General features: G+C 37.0%; 1 protein-coding gene and 1 long non-coding RNA gene across 6 annotated transcripts in view; one reads left to right on the forward strand and one right to left on the reverse strand.

Moving 5' to 3' along the window:
- The window catches only part of TASP1 (taspase 1), a 78,651-nt gene that overhangs the window by 846 nt on the left and 60,666 nt on the right, over positions 1-17,139 (forward strand). For 3 of the 5 annotated variants that reach the window (XM_017818957.1, XM_017818960.1, XM_017818959.1), the window contains exons 2-6: positions 1,946-2,163; positions 3,811-3,878; positions 5,166-5,234; positions 12,793-12,913; positions 14,083-14,167. In XM_017818957.1, the coding sequence (XP_017674446.1) occupies positions 2,019-2,163; positions 3,811-3,878; positions 5,166-5,234; positions 12,793-12,913; positions 14,083-14,167 (488 nt within the window). In that variant the 5' untranslated portion in view covers positions 1,946-2,018. Of the gene's footprint in view, positions 1-1,490; positions 1,585-1,945; positions 2,164-3,810; positions 3,879-5,165; positions 5,235-12,792; positions 12,914-14,082; positions 14,168-17,139 lie in introns of those variants that run through there. The other 2 variants (XM_017818958.1, XM_017818962.1) reach the window with 2 other exon arrangements.
- Positions 10,744-15,440, reverse strand: LOC108499279. The gene is made up of 3 exons (XR_001875485.1): positions 15,345-15,440; positions 10,947-11,108; positions 10,744-10,824 (listed from the first exon to the last, which is right to left on the reverse strand). It is a non-coding gene; the product is annotated as an uncharacterized LOC108499279 (long non-coding RNA).

The following is a 17,139-nucleotide window of genomic DNA, read 5'->3' on the forward strand; positions in this document are numbered from 1 at the left end:
GAAGTGAATTACTGAGATAGGTTGGCTGTATGTCATCTGGTAAAAATAGACACATCATCAGACTCACCTGTATGCAAAGGCTCCAACCTCTCTTTCAGTAGTTCTTTCTGAAGTTACTTGTGTGAAATTAATCTCTTAAAATCAGTGTCTAATTAGAGTTTTCACCCTGCAGTTCTGCTGTTAGTAAGTCTTTAGGTGATGTCTGCATTTTCAAACCCATAATTATTACTTACCTTACCACCACACTATTTCTCCCATTTTTGCTCCAGTGTAAATTCCTTACTTGTTCCTGTCACTTTACTGAAGTCTGTGCCAAAGAGAAGTTTGTAGGAAACAGACTTATTGCCTGTAGCAATGGTTGCTGAAGCTTTCTTCACTATTATTAGCAAAAAGGAAGTAAATACACTGATTAGTACTTTCATTTTAGCACTGAGGTTTATACAGGAAACCATCACAATTGGATGTAGTCCATAAATGCTTTTTTTTCTCTCTGTAGAGTCTATATATTATAGTGGTCTTCAATTTTGTATCAGTTCATATATAATTATAACAATAAGTTCTTATTTAATCCTGAAATGTAAATTTATGAATGTGTGAAGGTATTTATGTATGTTTAGCACTTAAGAAGAAGTGAGGGTAAATAAATAACTTCCTCCAAAGCTGTGCTAATTCTTGTTATCAAAAGGATAGTTGTGGTAAACCAGCCTGTTTGTTCTGTGCCAGTGCTAAACATTGTTTGCATAGTTTTGGTTCTTTAAATGGGGTGGTGTTTAATTACTGGAGGAAGCTGTAGAGCATTTGCAAAGTCAGTGGTTTAGGTCTCATGCATTAAAACATCTCACTTTTTCCACTCCTGTTCACTTTCCAGTGTTCTTGGGTTACAAAGCCCTTTTCAAGGTGGTAGGAGTGATGCACATCATACTGGAATATAAAGTTATAGAGTCATAGAGTGGCTTGGATTGGAAGGGACCCCAAAGTTCATCTAATTCTTAATATATAACATATTTTAGTATGTTTTAGAGATTTTCTCCCTTCATGCATTAACACTGCATGCATTTTCACTCCCTGAATTAATTCAACATGTAGAATATCCCTGTTTTTTTTTACCTGCTGAACCAGACAAATGGTTTTGTGTCAGGATTAACATGTATTGGGCAGTAGGTAAGAGGAGCAGTAAATACAGTGAGTTTGTTTGGTGACTTATGATAAATACATAATTCTGCATTTTAACTTTTTTGTTTGAGGTACTAGGAAATGCTGACAATGTTTCAGTTAGCTTTCTATAAACATTACATTCTGTAAACATCTCAAGGGTGAAGATCAAAACCAAATAGAGTTAATAAATTATTTGAGCTTGACTTAAGCATGTCGTGGTTCACTAGTAATCATGGTGGCTCTACTTACCTGTGCAAACATTGTTTCACTGTTTTAGGGTTATTTGGCTTTGTTTTAGAAACACTTTGCCATTAAAAAAAGTTAATTTCTCTTTTTCTTTTCCTGCTGCAAATTAGTGGGGATTTATAAAAGTATAGAAGGAGTTCATTATAGGAATAAACAGCTATTCCCTGCAAAAGAAAGAAAAAGGTATGGCATTTTAAAGGGTTGATCATGTGCTAGTTAGACATGATGGGAGGAGAAATAAGTTGTATTGTTGATTAAAAGGACACCATGGAAAGCAAAACTTATATTAACAATTCCTTACAGTATCTAGGAAGATTATTAAGTTCACGTTATATCATAGCAAAAAGGTTGATTTGAGCTTGAAACATGGAGTTGGATTATTTTAAGTTTCATTAATACTTTTAGCTAGGGAAGAGGCAGAACTTCTTTCAAGAGCCACGCTCTGTGTTTCAAACCTCTCCTCCAAAAGCTCTTTTTGAGGTTATTTGTGTGAAATCCATCTCTTGAAATCAGTGTCTAACGTACGCACGTGATTTGTTTTTAGGATGATTCCCCTCCAGAGTTTATTTTTGCATGGAAGTGTGCTCCTTCCCGGTAGAAGATGGTGATCCCAATGTATGATCATGGAGAAGGGGATAAGTTCAGTAGAAGTGTTACCTTCCAAGTCATCTCAGGTTACAGCTGTAAAAGTGGTGGTCAAAGAGCCCGAAGCAAAGCAAACCCAAAGAGGGAAACGAGTGGGATTTGTGCTTGTCCATGCAGGTAAGATGTGGAAGCAGAACAGCTGGAATGAAAACAGTGCATACTTTGATATCAAACTAAATATCAACACAAATTTTATAGTATCTTTGGACTACTGATGTGTTCATGAAGTGACATTAACTTTGTGTGCAAGTCTGGGAGTGGAGAGTTCAGTTGGAAGTTGCATAGGAGACTGTTAACCAAAATGTGGCTATTTGGGTGTTCTAAGTAGTATTTTTTTTTCTCCTCGACGAAGAAAATCCCTGAATTTAAATGGTTATAAAACATCAAATTCTGCAGTTGTCTGCTAAGCTTGGGAAGCCTACAAAGTGGAAGAGATCTTTCAGTGTGTTTCTTTACCCTACGGAAAGGTCAAACATAGCTGTTTGATTGAATTTCTTGTTTCTTGTCTAACTTGTCCATGAGGACAATCTACTTAAGGCTTTCTGCAACCTCTTTAAGCTGTTCACTTTTTTTGCCCTTTTGAAATTTTTCTTTCAAGTCCAATTTTTGATTTTATTTAATTTTTGATCATATTTAAATGAGTTACTATTTATTGTTTCCACATGTGATGCAGTGGTCCTCTATTCATATCTGATGCAAAAATGATGTGTTAGTGTGTCTTGCTCATAATTTCTTTTCTGATATGTTCTTTCTTAAGTACTATTAACATAAAAATACTAGTGATGCTTGCATCTGTATATTTGTTTTTACCATATGTGTGATGACATGAGGTGAAACTGAGCAAGGTAATACCTAAATTATTTGAAAAACCAACATGCTACTTGCTTTATAAAATTATTAAGGTTAAAAAAAACCCCACACCCCTCAATTTCATTCTGAGTTGATATTTGATGACCCTAGTATTCTATTTTGAGAGCAGATAGAAGTGTTCAATATACTGTACATTACTGGTAGTGTTAATTTAATAGAGTTTCTCAAAACTAATGTTTCTAACAGTGAGAAAAGTGAAGCCGAGATAAATACAAGCACATCTTTAAGTTCAAAAACCAGTAAAACAGAAGTAGAATTTCAATATCAGTGTGCAGTCATGGCAGTTGTTTTTTTGATGCTGCATTTAGTCAAACAGTGGGTTTTTCAGGTATGGAATTAGGGGCAGTGGCTGCAAAATAGGGCAGAATGATTTGATGCAATGGAATAGACATGAAGACTCAAAATTAGATGAAAAATTTGTATGATCTCTACTTCAAGCAACTCTCCTGGTTCTAAAGCAGGAGCAGCAGGCTCTAAAAAATTTAGCATGAACATGAGAAGATGAGCAGAATGATAATTGCAAACTTGCACATCAGTGGTGAAAGGAAAATCGGAGTTTAACATAAAATCAAGGGTTTTAAGTAAAATAAAAAAGTAAATAAAAAAGCTGTGCCGGAAATACTCCAAGAATGAGTGATACTGAAATCTCGTGCAAAGTGTTTATAGGAAGAGGTTGTTTGATGCTGTGATTTATACCTGTGTGTTTCTGGATATATCCTGTGTTTTACTGGGTGTGCTTGAGTCAGTGTTGGAATGCATAAAGTTGTCAATCATTGGTACAAAAGGGGAATGCCAACGTAATCCAGAATAAGGAAGGCTGTACCTGCCTGTGTGAACTGTAAGGCTGCAGTTTGACAGGTAATTTAACAGTTTTATCTTTTTCCTTAACTGTAGGTGCAGGTTATCATTCTGAATCCAAAGCTAAAGAGTACAAGCATGTGTGCAAAAGAGCCTGTCAGAAGGTATGTCCTACAGCTTCCTGCAGTATTCCTGAGCCTCTAGTAGCCTCTGGAGCTAAATATGGTGTCTGTGCTTGGATTTCATCCATGTCCACTCTTTTTGGAATTTATTTAAACTCCAGCATCCAGGTTGCTCCATAAATGCAGGAGTTCCTAGAATTACTTTCTTCTTGATAGCTCTTAACATCTTAATAGGAAAGGAGGTAGAAACAGGAAAAACAAAACAAAAAAATATCAAAGCTGGAAAGGGAGAAAGGACAAGATTTCCATTTCCATTGAAGCCAATATTTTTTAATCTCTTCCAAGAATTTAGGTTTGGAGCTGGCAAAGCCCTGTGTACTACGTGTTGAATGAGTAGCTGGAAGACCTCTCTCCAAAATTTTTAATGTCTTTTGCTTTCTCCAGGGAGCAGGAGCTGGGAGCTTGGCAGACTCTTTAGAAGAGTCTCAAAGCTGGCCTCTGATAATTATCACTTTGTATTACAGTTCTGTTGCTCAATCCTAATACCAATCTAATTTTGTAATGGGAAGCCTCACAAATCACCCAGACATAGCACTGGCTTCGTTAAAGTTGTGCATTAGCCCTGGTGAAAGTCATTTTCCAGCTAATTATGTGAGAAAATGCTGTTGAATTTAAGTGTAATTTGAAATTCTGTGTGGCTCCTTAAGCTGAGTAGCCAACATAAATAACTTCTGTGAAGAACAAACAGTTGCAGGTCTTGCAGCTGAAGATGAAGCCATAGTTGTTTCCTGGGGTTCCCTGAGGGAACTTGACTGTCAGGTCTTGTCCAAAATGGATCTTAAAATACTATTAGAAGTTCATTGTTGTGTGTGTCTGTAATTTGAAGATAACACTGTCTTATTTGATTTGTTCGTGTGTTTTGGCTTTCAGATGAGCTTGTTAATTTTCTTCAGTTTGACTGTAATTGCAATAAATGGTACTAGGAATTTTTGTTGAGCCTTGGAAGGAAAATTTGAAACTTGTTGGCTGGAGCATCAAGTGTTTGAGGACTTATATATAATACAAAAAGTTATTTTCGTATAAATTTGACCATGCAGGAATCTGCTACTAAATGCAATGTCTCAGTGTCAGGGTAGTACAATCCAGCTTTCAGATCTGCCCTCACATGGTTCATACTGACTTATTTCCAGTGCCTCTTGTTTTTATGCCCTCTTAGGTTTTAAGCTAATTTGGTGAAGATTATGGTTTTGTACAAGACTGGGAAAATGTAAGGCTCAGTCACAGAAAATTAGAATTCCTTAATCATCAACTGAAAATTCTGTTTTACAGGCAATTGAAAAGCTCCAGGCTGGTGCTCTTGCCACAGATGCAGTGACTGCAGCACTTATAGAATTAGAGGTATGAATTTCTGACTAGTAGTAAATAAGTCCCATGGGTGCATTGCCAGATTTTTCTGTAGGAAGGTGTTAAGTGGGAAATTTACTGAGATTTCCACTTTTATGCTGCACTAATTTTATATTTTGCTTTTCCACTGTGTTTTGGAGTAAATATATTTAAATAATTTCTAAAAATGCAAACTGAATAAAAGTTGTCTAGTTGGTGCAATTTGATTGTCATCTTAGATAGTCTTTACTCTTTAAAAATAAATGCAGTTATTAAAGAATTATTTAACACTTTGTAGGGAACTTTATTTCTGACTTACTGAGCTACAGATGGACAGTTCTGGCTCTGCTTCTTAGAGAGGGAAGAAAAATCATCCTACTGGTTCTGATTTTAATGACAAAATATGTGCAGAGGAATAGGACAAGTAATGCTTTTATTTCAAAATGGCACTTGTTAATTAAGGTAGAAAGTCTTGATGAGCAGCTGTATGGGAGGTTTTTGGCAAAGTGTCTTTTTGGAGTGGTGAGATTTTTATGGCATCTGACTTCAGTGAAGGTCCCAGTGAAATAATGTGGAAGTGAGTAAAGCTAAACATTTCTGGGATATAAATAGGGCAGTTTGGTTATTGTCCCAGGTCCACTAATCCCTCAGGACAGTAATGATGGAAACAGGTATTCCTCTTCTGTAAGCAGTAATTGCTTCTTCCCCTCCGACTTTATTAGCAGAGGAGGAAGGCAAGGTAAGTGTTGTGCTGTAAAAATAATTTCCTGGGTTTGGAATTCCTGGTAGTATTCCAAGAGGATTAGCAGTGGATTTGCTTACACATGTGTTGGGAAAGTGTTCACGAGTGTCCTTGGTGGGGCTGGTGTGAGGCAGGCAGTGAGTACACACTTGAGTATGTGTTAGACATGCTGCCTGGGAGCCAGGGCTGCAGTCACACTGTTCCCTTGGCAAGGTTCTTGGCTTTCAGCACCACTGCTGGTCTGCACTGAGCCCTTCAAACCCGCTTTCATCTGTTATCTCACACATTAGAGTATAACCCAGGGAAAACGGGGATATCTTCAATGGAATTATTTCCAGTGCACTTCCCTAAGCTGACTGAGGCTGCTGTTGCTCCACAAGGCTGTTTTGTGTGTCAGCTCCCTCAGTGGAAAACAAAAATAAAAACTCACTTTGGGTTGTGATTTTTATCGTGTTCCTGAGCTACACAGGAGAAAACATATTTTAAGAAGCTTAACCCAACAGTTCTGTATCTCTTTGCAGCTGTGCCTGGGGTAAATATTTGATCTGTTTTTGTTATCCCCAGGAGACTTTTCTTTTACTTTAGTAGATTTAAATACTCTGAAGTAACATCTGTGGAAGAAGTTACGGCTTTAAGATGAAATTAAAAACTTTTTATGAAATTACTGCAATCAGAAACCTTTTTCTCCTTATCTGTCTTGTTGCTATTGTTCTGATGCCTGCCATCATTCCAGTTTCTGGTTTTATAATTGTCTTTGGTAGTACTTTTATATATGCTGTTGTACAAGCCCTATTTTTTTTTCCTTTTTAAAGTTAAATGTTATTTTGTTCAGGTTGTATTGCTGTCATTAATGTAATTATTTGTCTTCATTTATTAGTTGATTTATATAACCTCTTAATGGGGGGTTGTTCTGTATGTTACTGGAATAGAGAATGTTGGGTTTGGGATTTGGGCTTCTTTTAGGTTAAAGTATGTGGCTATGGAGTTACATCGAGAAAAATCAAATTTATACTCAAAACACTGTGATTTGCAGTGGCAGTCTTTTGGATCTGGTATGGGAAACTTCTAAATGAGCAGCTTCCAAAATATGTAAAGGTTTGTATCTACTCACCTCATTCTGAACATCACCTCCAGACATCTCTTGTCATTTCTGGAGCTGCATGTTCTGGTTTAGTTCTGGTGCTTTTTCTGTTGCTCTGTGGAAAACAAGTCAACAAAGCAAACAGAATAGTTTTTCTCATCAACTACAAAATTTTATTGGTTAAAGTGTATGTTTATGTTGATGAGCTATCACACCCTTTTGTTTGTGCTTTAGCATTTTAAGTCGGTAAATACATAACAAAAAATCTGCATGAAACAGTGTTTGTTTACTTGTGTCCCTGTAATACAGATGAAGATACAGAACAACAGAAGTTTGCATAACCTGATAACAGATCCCACTGTAAAGCACTGTGTGTAACTTCTTGATATTTTGGTTTCTGTAGAACACATTGCTGTGACTTTATCTGAAATATTTAATCACTTTTACAGTTCTCTCGGGCTTTGAATGCTGTATTCCAAAAATGTGTAGTCTTTGCAAGGCACAAATCTCTTTTTGTGGAAGTCTCACAGAAGATGAATTTCTTTCTCAGTTCCGCTCAATTACACAACCCCCATTACACAGAATCTCAGCTAATCCAAGAGGCATCACTTCAAAGACTTGTTGGGGCTCAAGATTTGCTCTTGATCTTTTATGAGCAAGCTGACAGTTTGCTTGTGGTATGCTGTCTGTGTTTTGTTTTATTTTTCAGGCTCTAAGTGGAGAAGGAACAGCCTTTCTTTGTTGGACTGTGTGAATCTCAAGTGAAGGGGTTTTCTGTGTTTGAGATAATATTGGTGATAGTATTGGTGATAGTTAACTAGAGAAAAGGTGCATTTCTTTTGCAAAGTAACAAGACTGACCCCGAATACTGTTAAAATGACTGGGCTGTTCTTCATAAGCATCAGCTGCATTTGATAAGTTGATTAAAGGCTGTTCATGTTTTCCAGTTTGTGAACACTGCCATTGCAAAGAAACAACTGAACGTTTTACCTCTTTCAGTTTTTGGTAATAAAAAGGGTCTGGACAAGGTACTTCTTGAGACTTATCATTTACACCATGTGCTTCTACAAAGGTATTATTGCAGTACCATTGATTTCTGCACTCTTGCTGTCAGCCACCATATGAAGCCTGAGTTTCTCTTGAAACACAGAGGGATTATTTGGGCAGCTTTTTGGGGGGGATGGTTGAGGTCTCCCTCCACACACCCTGCTTGAAACTTGCTGTTTTCAGCAAAACCACGTGCTGATTTGCCTGTATGTGTGGTTGTGAGAAAAATGTCCAAATCCAAGCTTCTCTTTGACTATTGAGCACTTCACAAAAGTACTGATCAGGTACTGGAGACAGGAACTGACGAAGATTTCAAATTGTTTCCTAAATTTAGTCTAATCCTTGATTAATATATGTGTAGATCACTTGGGTTTTTACCTGACTTCACTAGAATGTTCTTTATGAACATCATTTAAATTGGAAATTAATATGATCTGTGGGGAAAAGGGGTGTCACATTTTGGGTTTCTGTCTCCTTGCTGCTGAAATTGCTCAGTTTATTTTGCCTTTTTTTTGTTATTGTGGATCAGTGCAAAGGTTATTCTGTACCTGTTATATTCAAGCAGAGGGTTTGTGTGACTGTAAGCAAGATTTTGCAACAAAAGAACTTGTTTGGTGCTTTATTTATTATTTTTCTAGTGATTAAGATTTCTGAGTATACAATCTTAGTCCCAAGGACTTCTGTTTCAAGAAGCAGCCTTGTTGCATTAAGGCAGCCACCAAAGATGAACTTTTAATGGGTAATCAACTGGAAGTTGTTAATACTGGTTAAAAGCAATACTGTCATCTTTTGCAGCAGAGTGACTGACAGTAATCTGTGACAAAAGTGTCCTTTAAAAGCATTTTAGCTGGTGTAATTGAAAGGGACGTGGCTCATCCATGTAGAATATTGATTTTTGGCACTAAACTCCCACAGCAAAATAAATTTTCAAGTTCCACTGTACAAAAATAAATACCTGTAGACTTTGAATTTGCTTTTAAAGTCACAAATAAGCCATGGACAAAACTGTATCAAAGATGGATGGAATGTTCTTTAAAATCCATTGAAAGCAGAGCATTTCAACTATTTGCTGAGATATAAGTGTTAGAGTTGATTAACTTCTTTGAGCATTCCAGCTTTGACTGCAGCTGGAAACGTCAGGATCCCTGTGTTTGCTGCCAGAACATTTATAAATGGGTCTAGAAGTAAAAAGGATTCTAAAAATAAAAACAATACCCTCAGTAGCTTGAGTTTTTGCAAGATGGGTAACTTGGGAAAATGAAACTCCTGTTTCACATCCTTAAGCTTCCTGTTACCTCCTTTGCTACAGCTTTACATGGTAAGTTAGAGATACTTCAGTGATGGAATAATTGCCAGGTAGTTTAGTATTTTTCAAATAATTAAAGGCTTATATTTTGTTAAAATGCTTTGAATAGTTATTTGTTTGCCTCTTCTTTCTTCCTCCTTTTCTGTGGTAGCAGGGCTTGCTGTTAACATGCAAAGCTGATGCTTGGTTTGCTTACTCTTCTTTTTCAGCCTCCTTGGAAATACAAAGGCTGATCACTGCTTGTGGTTTGAAATAAAAAAGTATATTCCTGAAGATACCTTTTGTATTAAACCTTTTTCTCCTCTCCCATCCTCCCTCTTCTTGGACACATGCTTTGGTTAGTTCTTCCTGATTTTATGGTAGTCAGTTCTTGCCCTGCTGCATTTTTCTGTCTGAGGGTATGAAGAGAATTCTTCAGGTAACTCACTTTGTTTCTTCCCTCTTTGAAAGCCTTCATGCTTCTCTTTTAATGTTTCTGCATTCCTTGAAGGTTTTGAATTTTCATTTCAAAATACACCTTAATTTTCATAAGTTCATAAGCTGTATTCCTCCATTTGTATATCAGAGTCTTAAAATCTTTTGGTCAGACTTTGCAGAGATTCATGTTTTCAAAAAGAGATTTGTATTTTTGTGGTGTATTTCATGTCCTTGCCTATTCATAGAAGTAGGTGTGAATTTGTTTCCATTTTTTATAAAGGTTTTTTCCTACCTCGTTTCAAAGGCTTTTATCTCACCTCAGAGACACTCAGGTAGATATCAGAAATTCCACGGGTTCACACCCAGTTCCTGCACTTTTAAAGCTGTTTTCAGATTGCCTTTCAGATGTGTGAAGTTAGACCACCTTCCTCTGGGCAATTCTGAGACTGTCTTGAGTGCAGTCTGATTGTAAAGCTAAGTGAAACTCCACAGAAATTTTGAACAGGTGCTTGGAATTTGGTCTTTGTTTCTTTTCACTGGAGAAGTTACTCATGTTGTGACTGATTGTACTGGTAAGATTCCTTCTGAGTCCTAATATGAGAGTTATGCCACCAAAGAGACAGCTCAGTTCGATGTAGAATTGTTATTTATTAAAAATTCTGTAGTATTCTGGTAAATACTCTGTAGGGAGAAACAGATGGCATTCCTTTTGTCTTGAGATCCTCTGAGTAAAGTGTCTCTTGGTTTTGTGCCAGTGAAAGTGCTGTGCCAAGGCATCGAAGCACATCTAGATCCTGAGACATAAAGTGAACTAGTACCATTCCATATCCTGTATTTTTTCCCTCCTCTCTTTTGATTATTGCCTTTATCAGCTGGTAGAGAGCTTTGTGTCTTGACTGCAGAAGATTCTGGACCTTTATTTAAACTTTTCCTCTTATGGGTCCTTCTTATGCCCCTTATTTGTCCATGACATCTGCTCTAAAATAACAGCTGTCTCTGCCTTGTGGCGAATCTGTGGAGCACCAAGTTCTTCCCCTTGCTGATGTTCTTGAGTATAACACCCTGAGTGAATGTCTTTGGAACAGAACATTAGGGATTTGTCTCCAGGCTCACAGGTCTTTGCACTCTGATTACCCCGGGGCCAGGAACTTGGACAAGTATTGTTCATCCTGAGCATTCCTGGTTTTGCTGTATCCTCCAAGTACCATTCACCATTCACTTTCAATTCCTTCCATCACTTCTCTGCTCCTTTTTTCCTAAACTTTACCAACTTAATTTTCTTCGTACTTGTAGAGCCTGGGGAGCAATGAAGTCAGTTAAGCCAGTGGCTACTCGGAGTTTTCTGCCTTTTCTAGGCCATCTTCTTTTTTTTTTTAAACATATTCTCCCCCTCCCTTCCCCTTTTAGGGAAAGTTATTTGTGCCACACTTAACTGCAAATGTTTCATTATCCTAAAATCTTTTCAAATTTATTCATTTGCTGTGAGGCTTTGCTGTCAAAATGAACAACAGAATGAATATACGCAGTGAATTGGAAGAACTGTTGTGGATTAAAATAGGATGGGATAAAGTGGAATAAAATCTTATGCTGCTTCAGAAGGAAGAAGCAGAAAATAAAGGAGTTTCATGATTATGTATTATCTATTATGTACTCATGATTCTTCAGGAAGGTAGCATTTTAGTGACTCAAACGCTGAGAAATCTTAAAATGTCTCTGTAAATTAGAATCAGCATCTTGCAAAACAGATTTTGAATTTACTCACTACTTGCTCATTTGAAAGTTAACAAAAGCTAGCTGACATCAGATTTATTTTTCATTTCTGTGTGCTCCTCTCTCTTTTGTTCCTTTGAATTTGTTGCAAATCAGTATGTACAAAACCAAACCAGTTCCCTTAACACTTTAGACAGAACTTTGAGCTGTTTCCAATAATTTGTTTCCTGATTCAGCCTTTATTACGTGTGCTGTAGAAGTACGACCATCTCATTTCACTGACACGTTCACTTGCGGTCTAGACAACTCTTTGTCACATCAGGTTTTTACACTGGTTGTAATTTAAACAAGTGAAAACTGAAAGCCTGCAGCATCTCTCTGAAATTGTACTGTTTGGTTGTTTTCTTTGTCCTGTATTCCTTTTGTGCTTGCATCTAGAAAGAGGGGATTATATTGAGCTGGGGGATTATATTGAGCTGGCAGTGAGACTTTTGAAGTGTGCTGCTTGGAAATTTTGTGGTTTTAAAGTCGTGGGGATGCTCTGATGAAATGGGTGGGTGAAAATGGGGTGTAATTCTAGCATGCAAAACTTTTATTGTTTGAGAACCTTGGGTTTGTTAAAAGCCACAGAAGGTGCTAGTAAAAGAGGAGTTAGGTTTATGATGCTGCTAAATGTTGTTCCGTACTTGCCATGAAATAAATCTTGGTTTTCAGTCGAGAAACTTCCAGACCACAGTAGTGACTGTCCTTATGCTGATGGTCAAATAGAAATTTTAGAGAGTGGTTTGTTAGTGATGCCATTTCTTCACTTCTGCTTGCAGAGCTGCAGTCATAGGTTAGTATGTTCAGAAAAAGTACAGTTCTGTTTTGCAGCAGTGTCATACTTGGGAGGCTGAAAGGTACACTGTGGTCTGTGCAGTGATTATTAGATTAATTCATTAATTAATTAAATACTGAACGATTGTAAGGCTTTTGCTTGAATAGAAATGATCATAAATTGTTGGGTGACTAGTTTTTATATTAGTGTTATTATACCCTATAGAGGGTGAGAGGTATCCACTGCAGTAATTTCTGATGCTCTGTTCAAAGTGCCCTTGTTTTTGTTGTGGAAGATCAAACTAAGAAAATGCCCTGCACCATGACCAGTGGAAGATCAAAATAAGAAAATGCCCTGCACCACGACCAGTGTTTTCAGATCAATTATACAGAGGTTTTGATCAATCTAGTCTGTTATGGATGTGGCCTTACAATGTTTTGTTCTTATTTTTAGGATTCTCCTTTCACAAATGCAGGATTGGGATCTAACCTAAACCTTCTGGGTGAGATAGAATGTGATGCCAGTATAATGGATGGAAAGTCATTAAATTTTGGAGCAGTTGGAGCACTGAGTGGTATGTTAACTATGTATTATAAAGCTAAATACTGATTTAGGTGCAAAGATGGGTTTTGTTCTTTTTTGTTACTGTTTTGAAGGAGGGGACACATGGTAAATTTTACCCTGTTTAAATAAATTCTAGCCTTTTAGAAAATGGAGAGGCATTCCTGCCCCCTAAAATGCTGATTCGTGTTAATTTGCTTTATGTAACATGCTGGCTCATTAGTTCACTGAGAATCCTTTGGGGCAGAACAGTTATATGATACCACACAATATTCACAATGGGGCTGAGTTTGCTGAGATGAATTTGTAGAACGATAACTTCATAATAAAATTCAATTGTTAAAAAATATTACAGGCATTTAAATTAGGCTTTCTATTTGTTTTTGTTCTCAGCCTTCTCAAAGAAGTTACTGGTATATAATTCAATCATTTATTTGCATATGGGACTTATTTAATCTGAGAACTAGTGTGTTTCTCTTTTTTTGTCTAGTTTTAGCTTTCAATACAAAACAAATATAGATATACAGTCCCAAATAGGGATTGTTGAGGTTTTGTTGAAGTACATGAACAGTCTTAGCTGTTACTTTTGAATAGCTTTTCTGACAAGTTTTCAAGCTTTGTTCTTTATCCTAGAATAGTTCTAAACTGTGGTAATAGCTTCCTCATGTAGATATAAATCTAAAATAAATAGTAAAATTAAGTGTTTCAAGGCCTGTTTGTTAAAAAATGTATCCTTCCAACCATGGGGAAGGAGGAAATGAGGGAGTGAGAGAAAGCTAAGCCTGAATCCTATAATCCCTGTTCTGGCTTGATAGGTCCAAATGCAAACTCCTTCCATCTTGAAAAATTAATGCCCATAAAACATCTTTAGCCTTTAGAATACAATAGATTTAACTTGAGATTTCTGTGGTGGGAGATCACTCCTACTATTTCAGTGTGGTTCTTTCTTTTTTTTAAAATAAATGTGGGGGAGGTGTTGACTGGAAGGCTTTGTCACTACTGACAGGATGTGAGGGAAAAACTGAGAAGGTAGTTATTGAAACATAACATAAGGTGTCTCTTAATGGCTTGACAAACCCTTGGAAATTAAAAGAATCTGACTTCCATTGCCAAAATGAACACTGCAGTGCTCTGTGGAAAAATATTTTAATGTTTTGTTCCCATTTTTTGCTAACTTTTCAGGAATCAAGAATCCGGTTTCGGTTGCAAATAGATTGTTATGTGAAGGGCAGAAGGGAAAACTCTCTGCTGGCAGAATTCCACCTTGGTAATTGCTTTGTTCTGCTTGACTTTTCTTTGGTCTTTGGTCTCCATGCATGCCATATTTGAAGGTTTTATCTTACCCCAGGAAGGCTGGTGCTGCTTTACATACCAGCCTTTAAAAAGGGGATAAGCTTTGTGCTCTGATCTTGAAATATCTTGTGCGCTCGATGAAGTCGTGGGTAGAAGGATGTGTTAGGAATAGATGGCAACATCAACTTTGTGATAGTTTCTGTCTGTGTGGTTATTTCTAGTTGTAATACTCAATCCTTACATTTGCTACTGTAGCATTTTGAAAAATCCCAAAACACATCAAGGTTAAAGGGCAGTTTTACTGCCTTTGCCTCTGTGTACCTTTAAAAAAAGCAACAAGGTTTTTAACAGGTATAAAAAATAGTCCTACTTTGCTGCCTTTGGGGCTTTATTTTGTGGCTGTAGTGTGGAAATGTGCAGTGTTTAGTAACTTTCTCTTATTTTAAAGATAGATTTAATAGCATTTACAACAAAAATGGAAACAAGCACTCTCTTACTGAAATGGGTGTGATACTTAGATGGAAGAGGTAACTATTAAATGCATAGTAACTTTATGTATTATTGCATCATTTTGGAAAGAATCCAAGAAATGTCAGAACTGATTATTCTTAAAACCATCTTATTCTCATTAGCAGTTTAAATTGACAGGTAGAGAACTTGAATAATTCATTCATATTAATTGACTGCTATTGTCTGTCACCTGTGGCAGAACTTGCTGCCTTTTTTCTAACTAATGGTCAGTATTTGCAGAAGTATTAAACCAGAATTTTGGTATTTTAAAATATATATATTTAGATTCACAAATTTTGCTGTCCTTACTGTGTTATTCTGTAAAATTAGCAAAGTAGTTCATAGCTGGGTGGTATAGTATTCCAGTTTAAACAGTGAGGAAGAGCAGGATTTCAGTGTTCTGTTGTGAACAGAACACAGATCAACAGGAACAGGAAGTGTTCAGTGTGAACAGGAAGTTCACAGATCAAAACCAGCCAGCTTGAAACCAAACCTTTAACAGACAGATTTTGCATTTAAAACTCTTTTCTTTAATGGAGAAAGCAGAGAGTAACTACAGAGAGGTTCACTAAGAAATAGGAACTTTAATTTCAATTGCTATTAGCTCATTTCTTTGTCTGTCAGAAGAAACTGAGGCTTACCTGAATTAGATTAGTGTCAAATGGGGTGGTTTTTTTGGTGTTCCAGAACCAGTACTGAAGTCACTACAGGAGCAAGCACTTGGGATTGTTTTGCCTGTAACATCACAGCATTCTAGAATTATTGTAAGGAAGAGCACTTGGGCATTTTAGCATGTTCACTGTGACTTCGTGACCTCATTTATGCTGCTGCTACAGTTTTAAAAATAACTGAATGGAAAAAAACCTACACCCTCTTGCCCTCAAAGAACAAAACTAAATCTTTCAAAGACTGTGCAAGGTCTTGGCTGTCAAATACTCTCAAAGACAGAGGAACTCAAAATCTCGAAGTCAGAGATGAGCTGTACTTGGAACCAACACATGCAGTTTATTGGTGCACCTGGGTTACCCAAGAAATATTTTCATTTCCTTTTTCCCACCCTGGATTTTGAATGCATATTTTGGTAGAGCAGATTTGTTACCCTGCAAACGATCAGTACAAGTGGGATGTGATGGGTTGTGCTTTGGGCTTGCTTTGTACACACAGGGTGTCCCAAGGTCAGGTGACAGAGCTCGTGGTCACTGATGGTGGTGGCTGTGGATGATTTCGTGCCTCGCCTTTCTGACCGGGATTGGTGTCACACGTTGTTTTTGGGACTGAGGTGCATTCCTGCACAAGCTGGGAACACATGTAGCTAAATGACAAGAGAGCAGCATGTTTTGGCATTCCTAGCAAGTGTCAGGAGTGTAGTAACTGCTTTTTATTTGTGAAGATGTGCAATTTTCATCTTCTTTGTCATCGGCAAATAGTGTACTGGGGAGTCTTCCAGACACTGTTTGTTAAAGAGACCTGTGGTGGAGACTGTTCCTATAGTATGATATAAGCTGGCTTAATGTTTTCTGGACAGAATGTTTGGCACATGACCACACAAGAAAAATTCAGGAGCTGTGAGATTAGTAAAAGTGGGATTATGGAGGTTTTTCTCTATAAAAGAACACATGAAGAACACAGTTTGCTTGGCCTGCTTGTACCTGTTCGGGGTCTGTTCTTATAGTGGGTTCAAAACCAATTCAAAGTGGTGTATTTCTAATTTTCAGTAGAAGAAATTCTAATGAGTGTGAATGGATTTATTCAGAGATGGCAAGGAGTGATTAAGTGCCTGAACTGATGTATCCAGTTTGCTGTAGATTGCTGTGTAGAGTGTGTCCTTCTGGATCAGCCTCTAGTTGTATTGTTTGAAACACAGAATTCCACTACCCAAATTAGAATTTAAAAAGTTTAGAGTATCCCTGAATGCATGAGTGCGTTTCTTGAAACCTCTAAGGTCCTTACATCTTTCTGCCTTATTTTATTCTGCTCAGCATTGGCAGGATTTTCTCTCATGCAGGAACAGAAAATACTCATAAATCTTACGTATTCTGCTGTAAGATATTCCTGTTTGTTGTATAACTTTACCAAAGAAAGCACTGTTTTAGTAGCATAGTTAGAAACTGGATGAATCTTTGGCAGTGGTCTTTAGTCACTTTATAATGGATTAGATGTTTTGTAGTAATAAGCTTGAAGATTTTCTATTTCTTACACTGAAACCTTGACCTTTCTAAGGAAAAAAGGCTTGTTTACATCTGCTTGCTGTTAAATGTAGATTTGTAAGATTTGCAGGATCAAAGGACACACCTAAATGTGTCCTTTCTTAGAACTCCTTAGTACTACTGACATCAAGTCCATGCCCATATTCCTTTTTCAGTATTAATACTAACCCATATGGGAAAGAATTTCTCCTTAGTTTTTTGTTTGTTTGTTTGTTTTTGTTTTTGTTTT

This window comes from Lepidothrix coronata, unplaced genomic scaffold, assembly GCF_001604755.1.
Source record: "Lepidothrix coronata isolate B3197 unplaced genomic scaffold, Lepidothrix_coronata-1.0 Scaffold71, whole genome shotgun sequence".
Taxonomy (NCBI): Eukaryota; Metazoa; Chordata; class Aves; order Passeriformes; family Pipridae; genus Lepidothrix; species Lepidothrix coronata.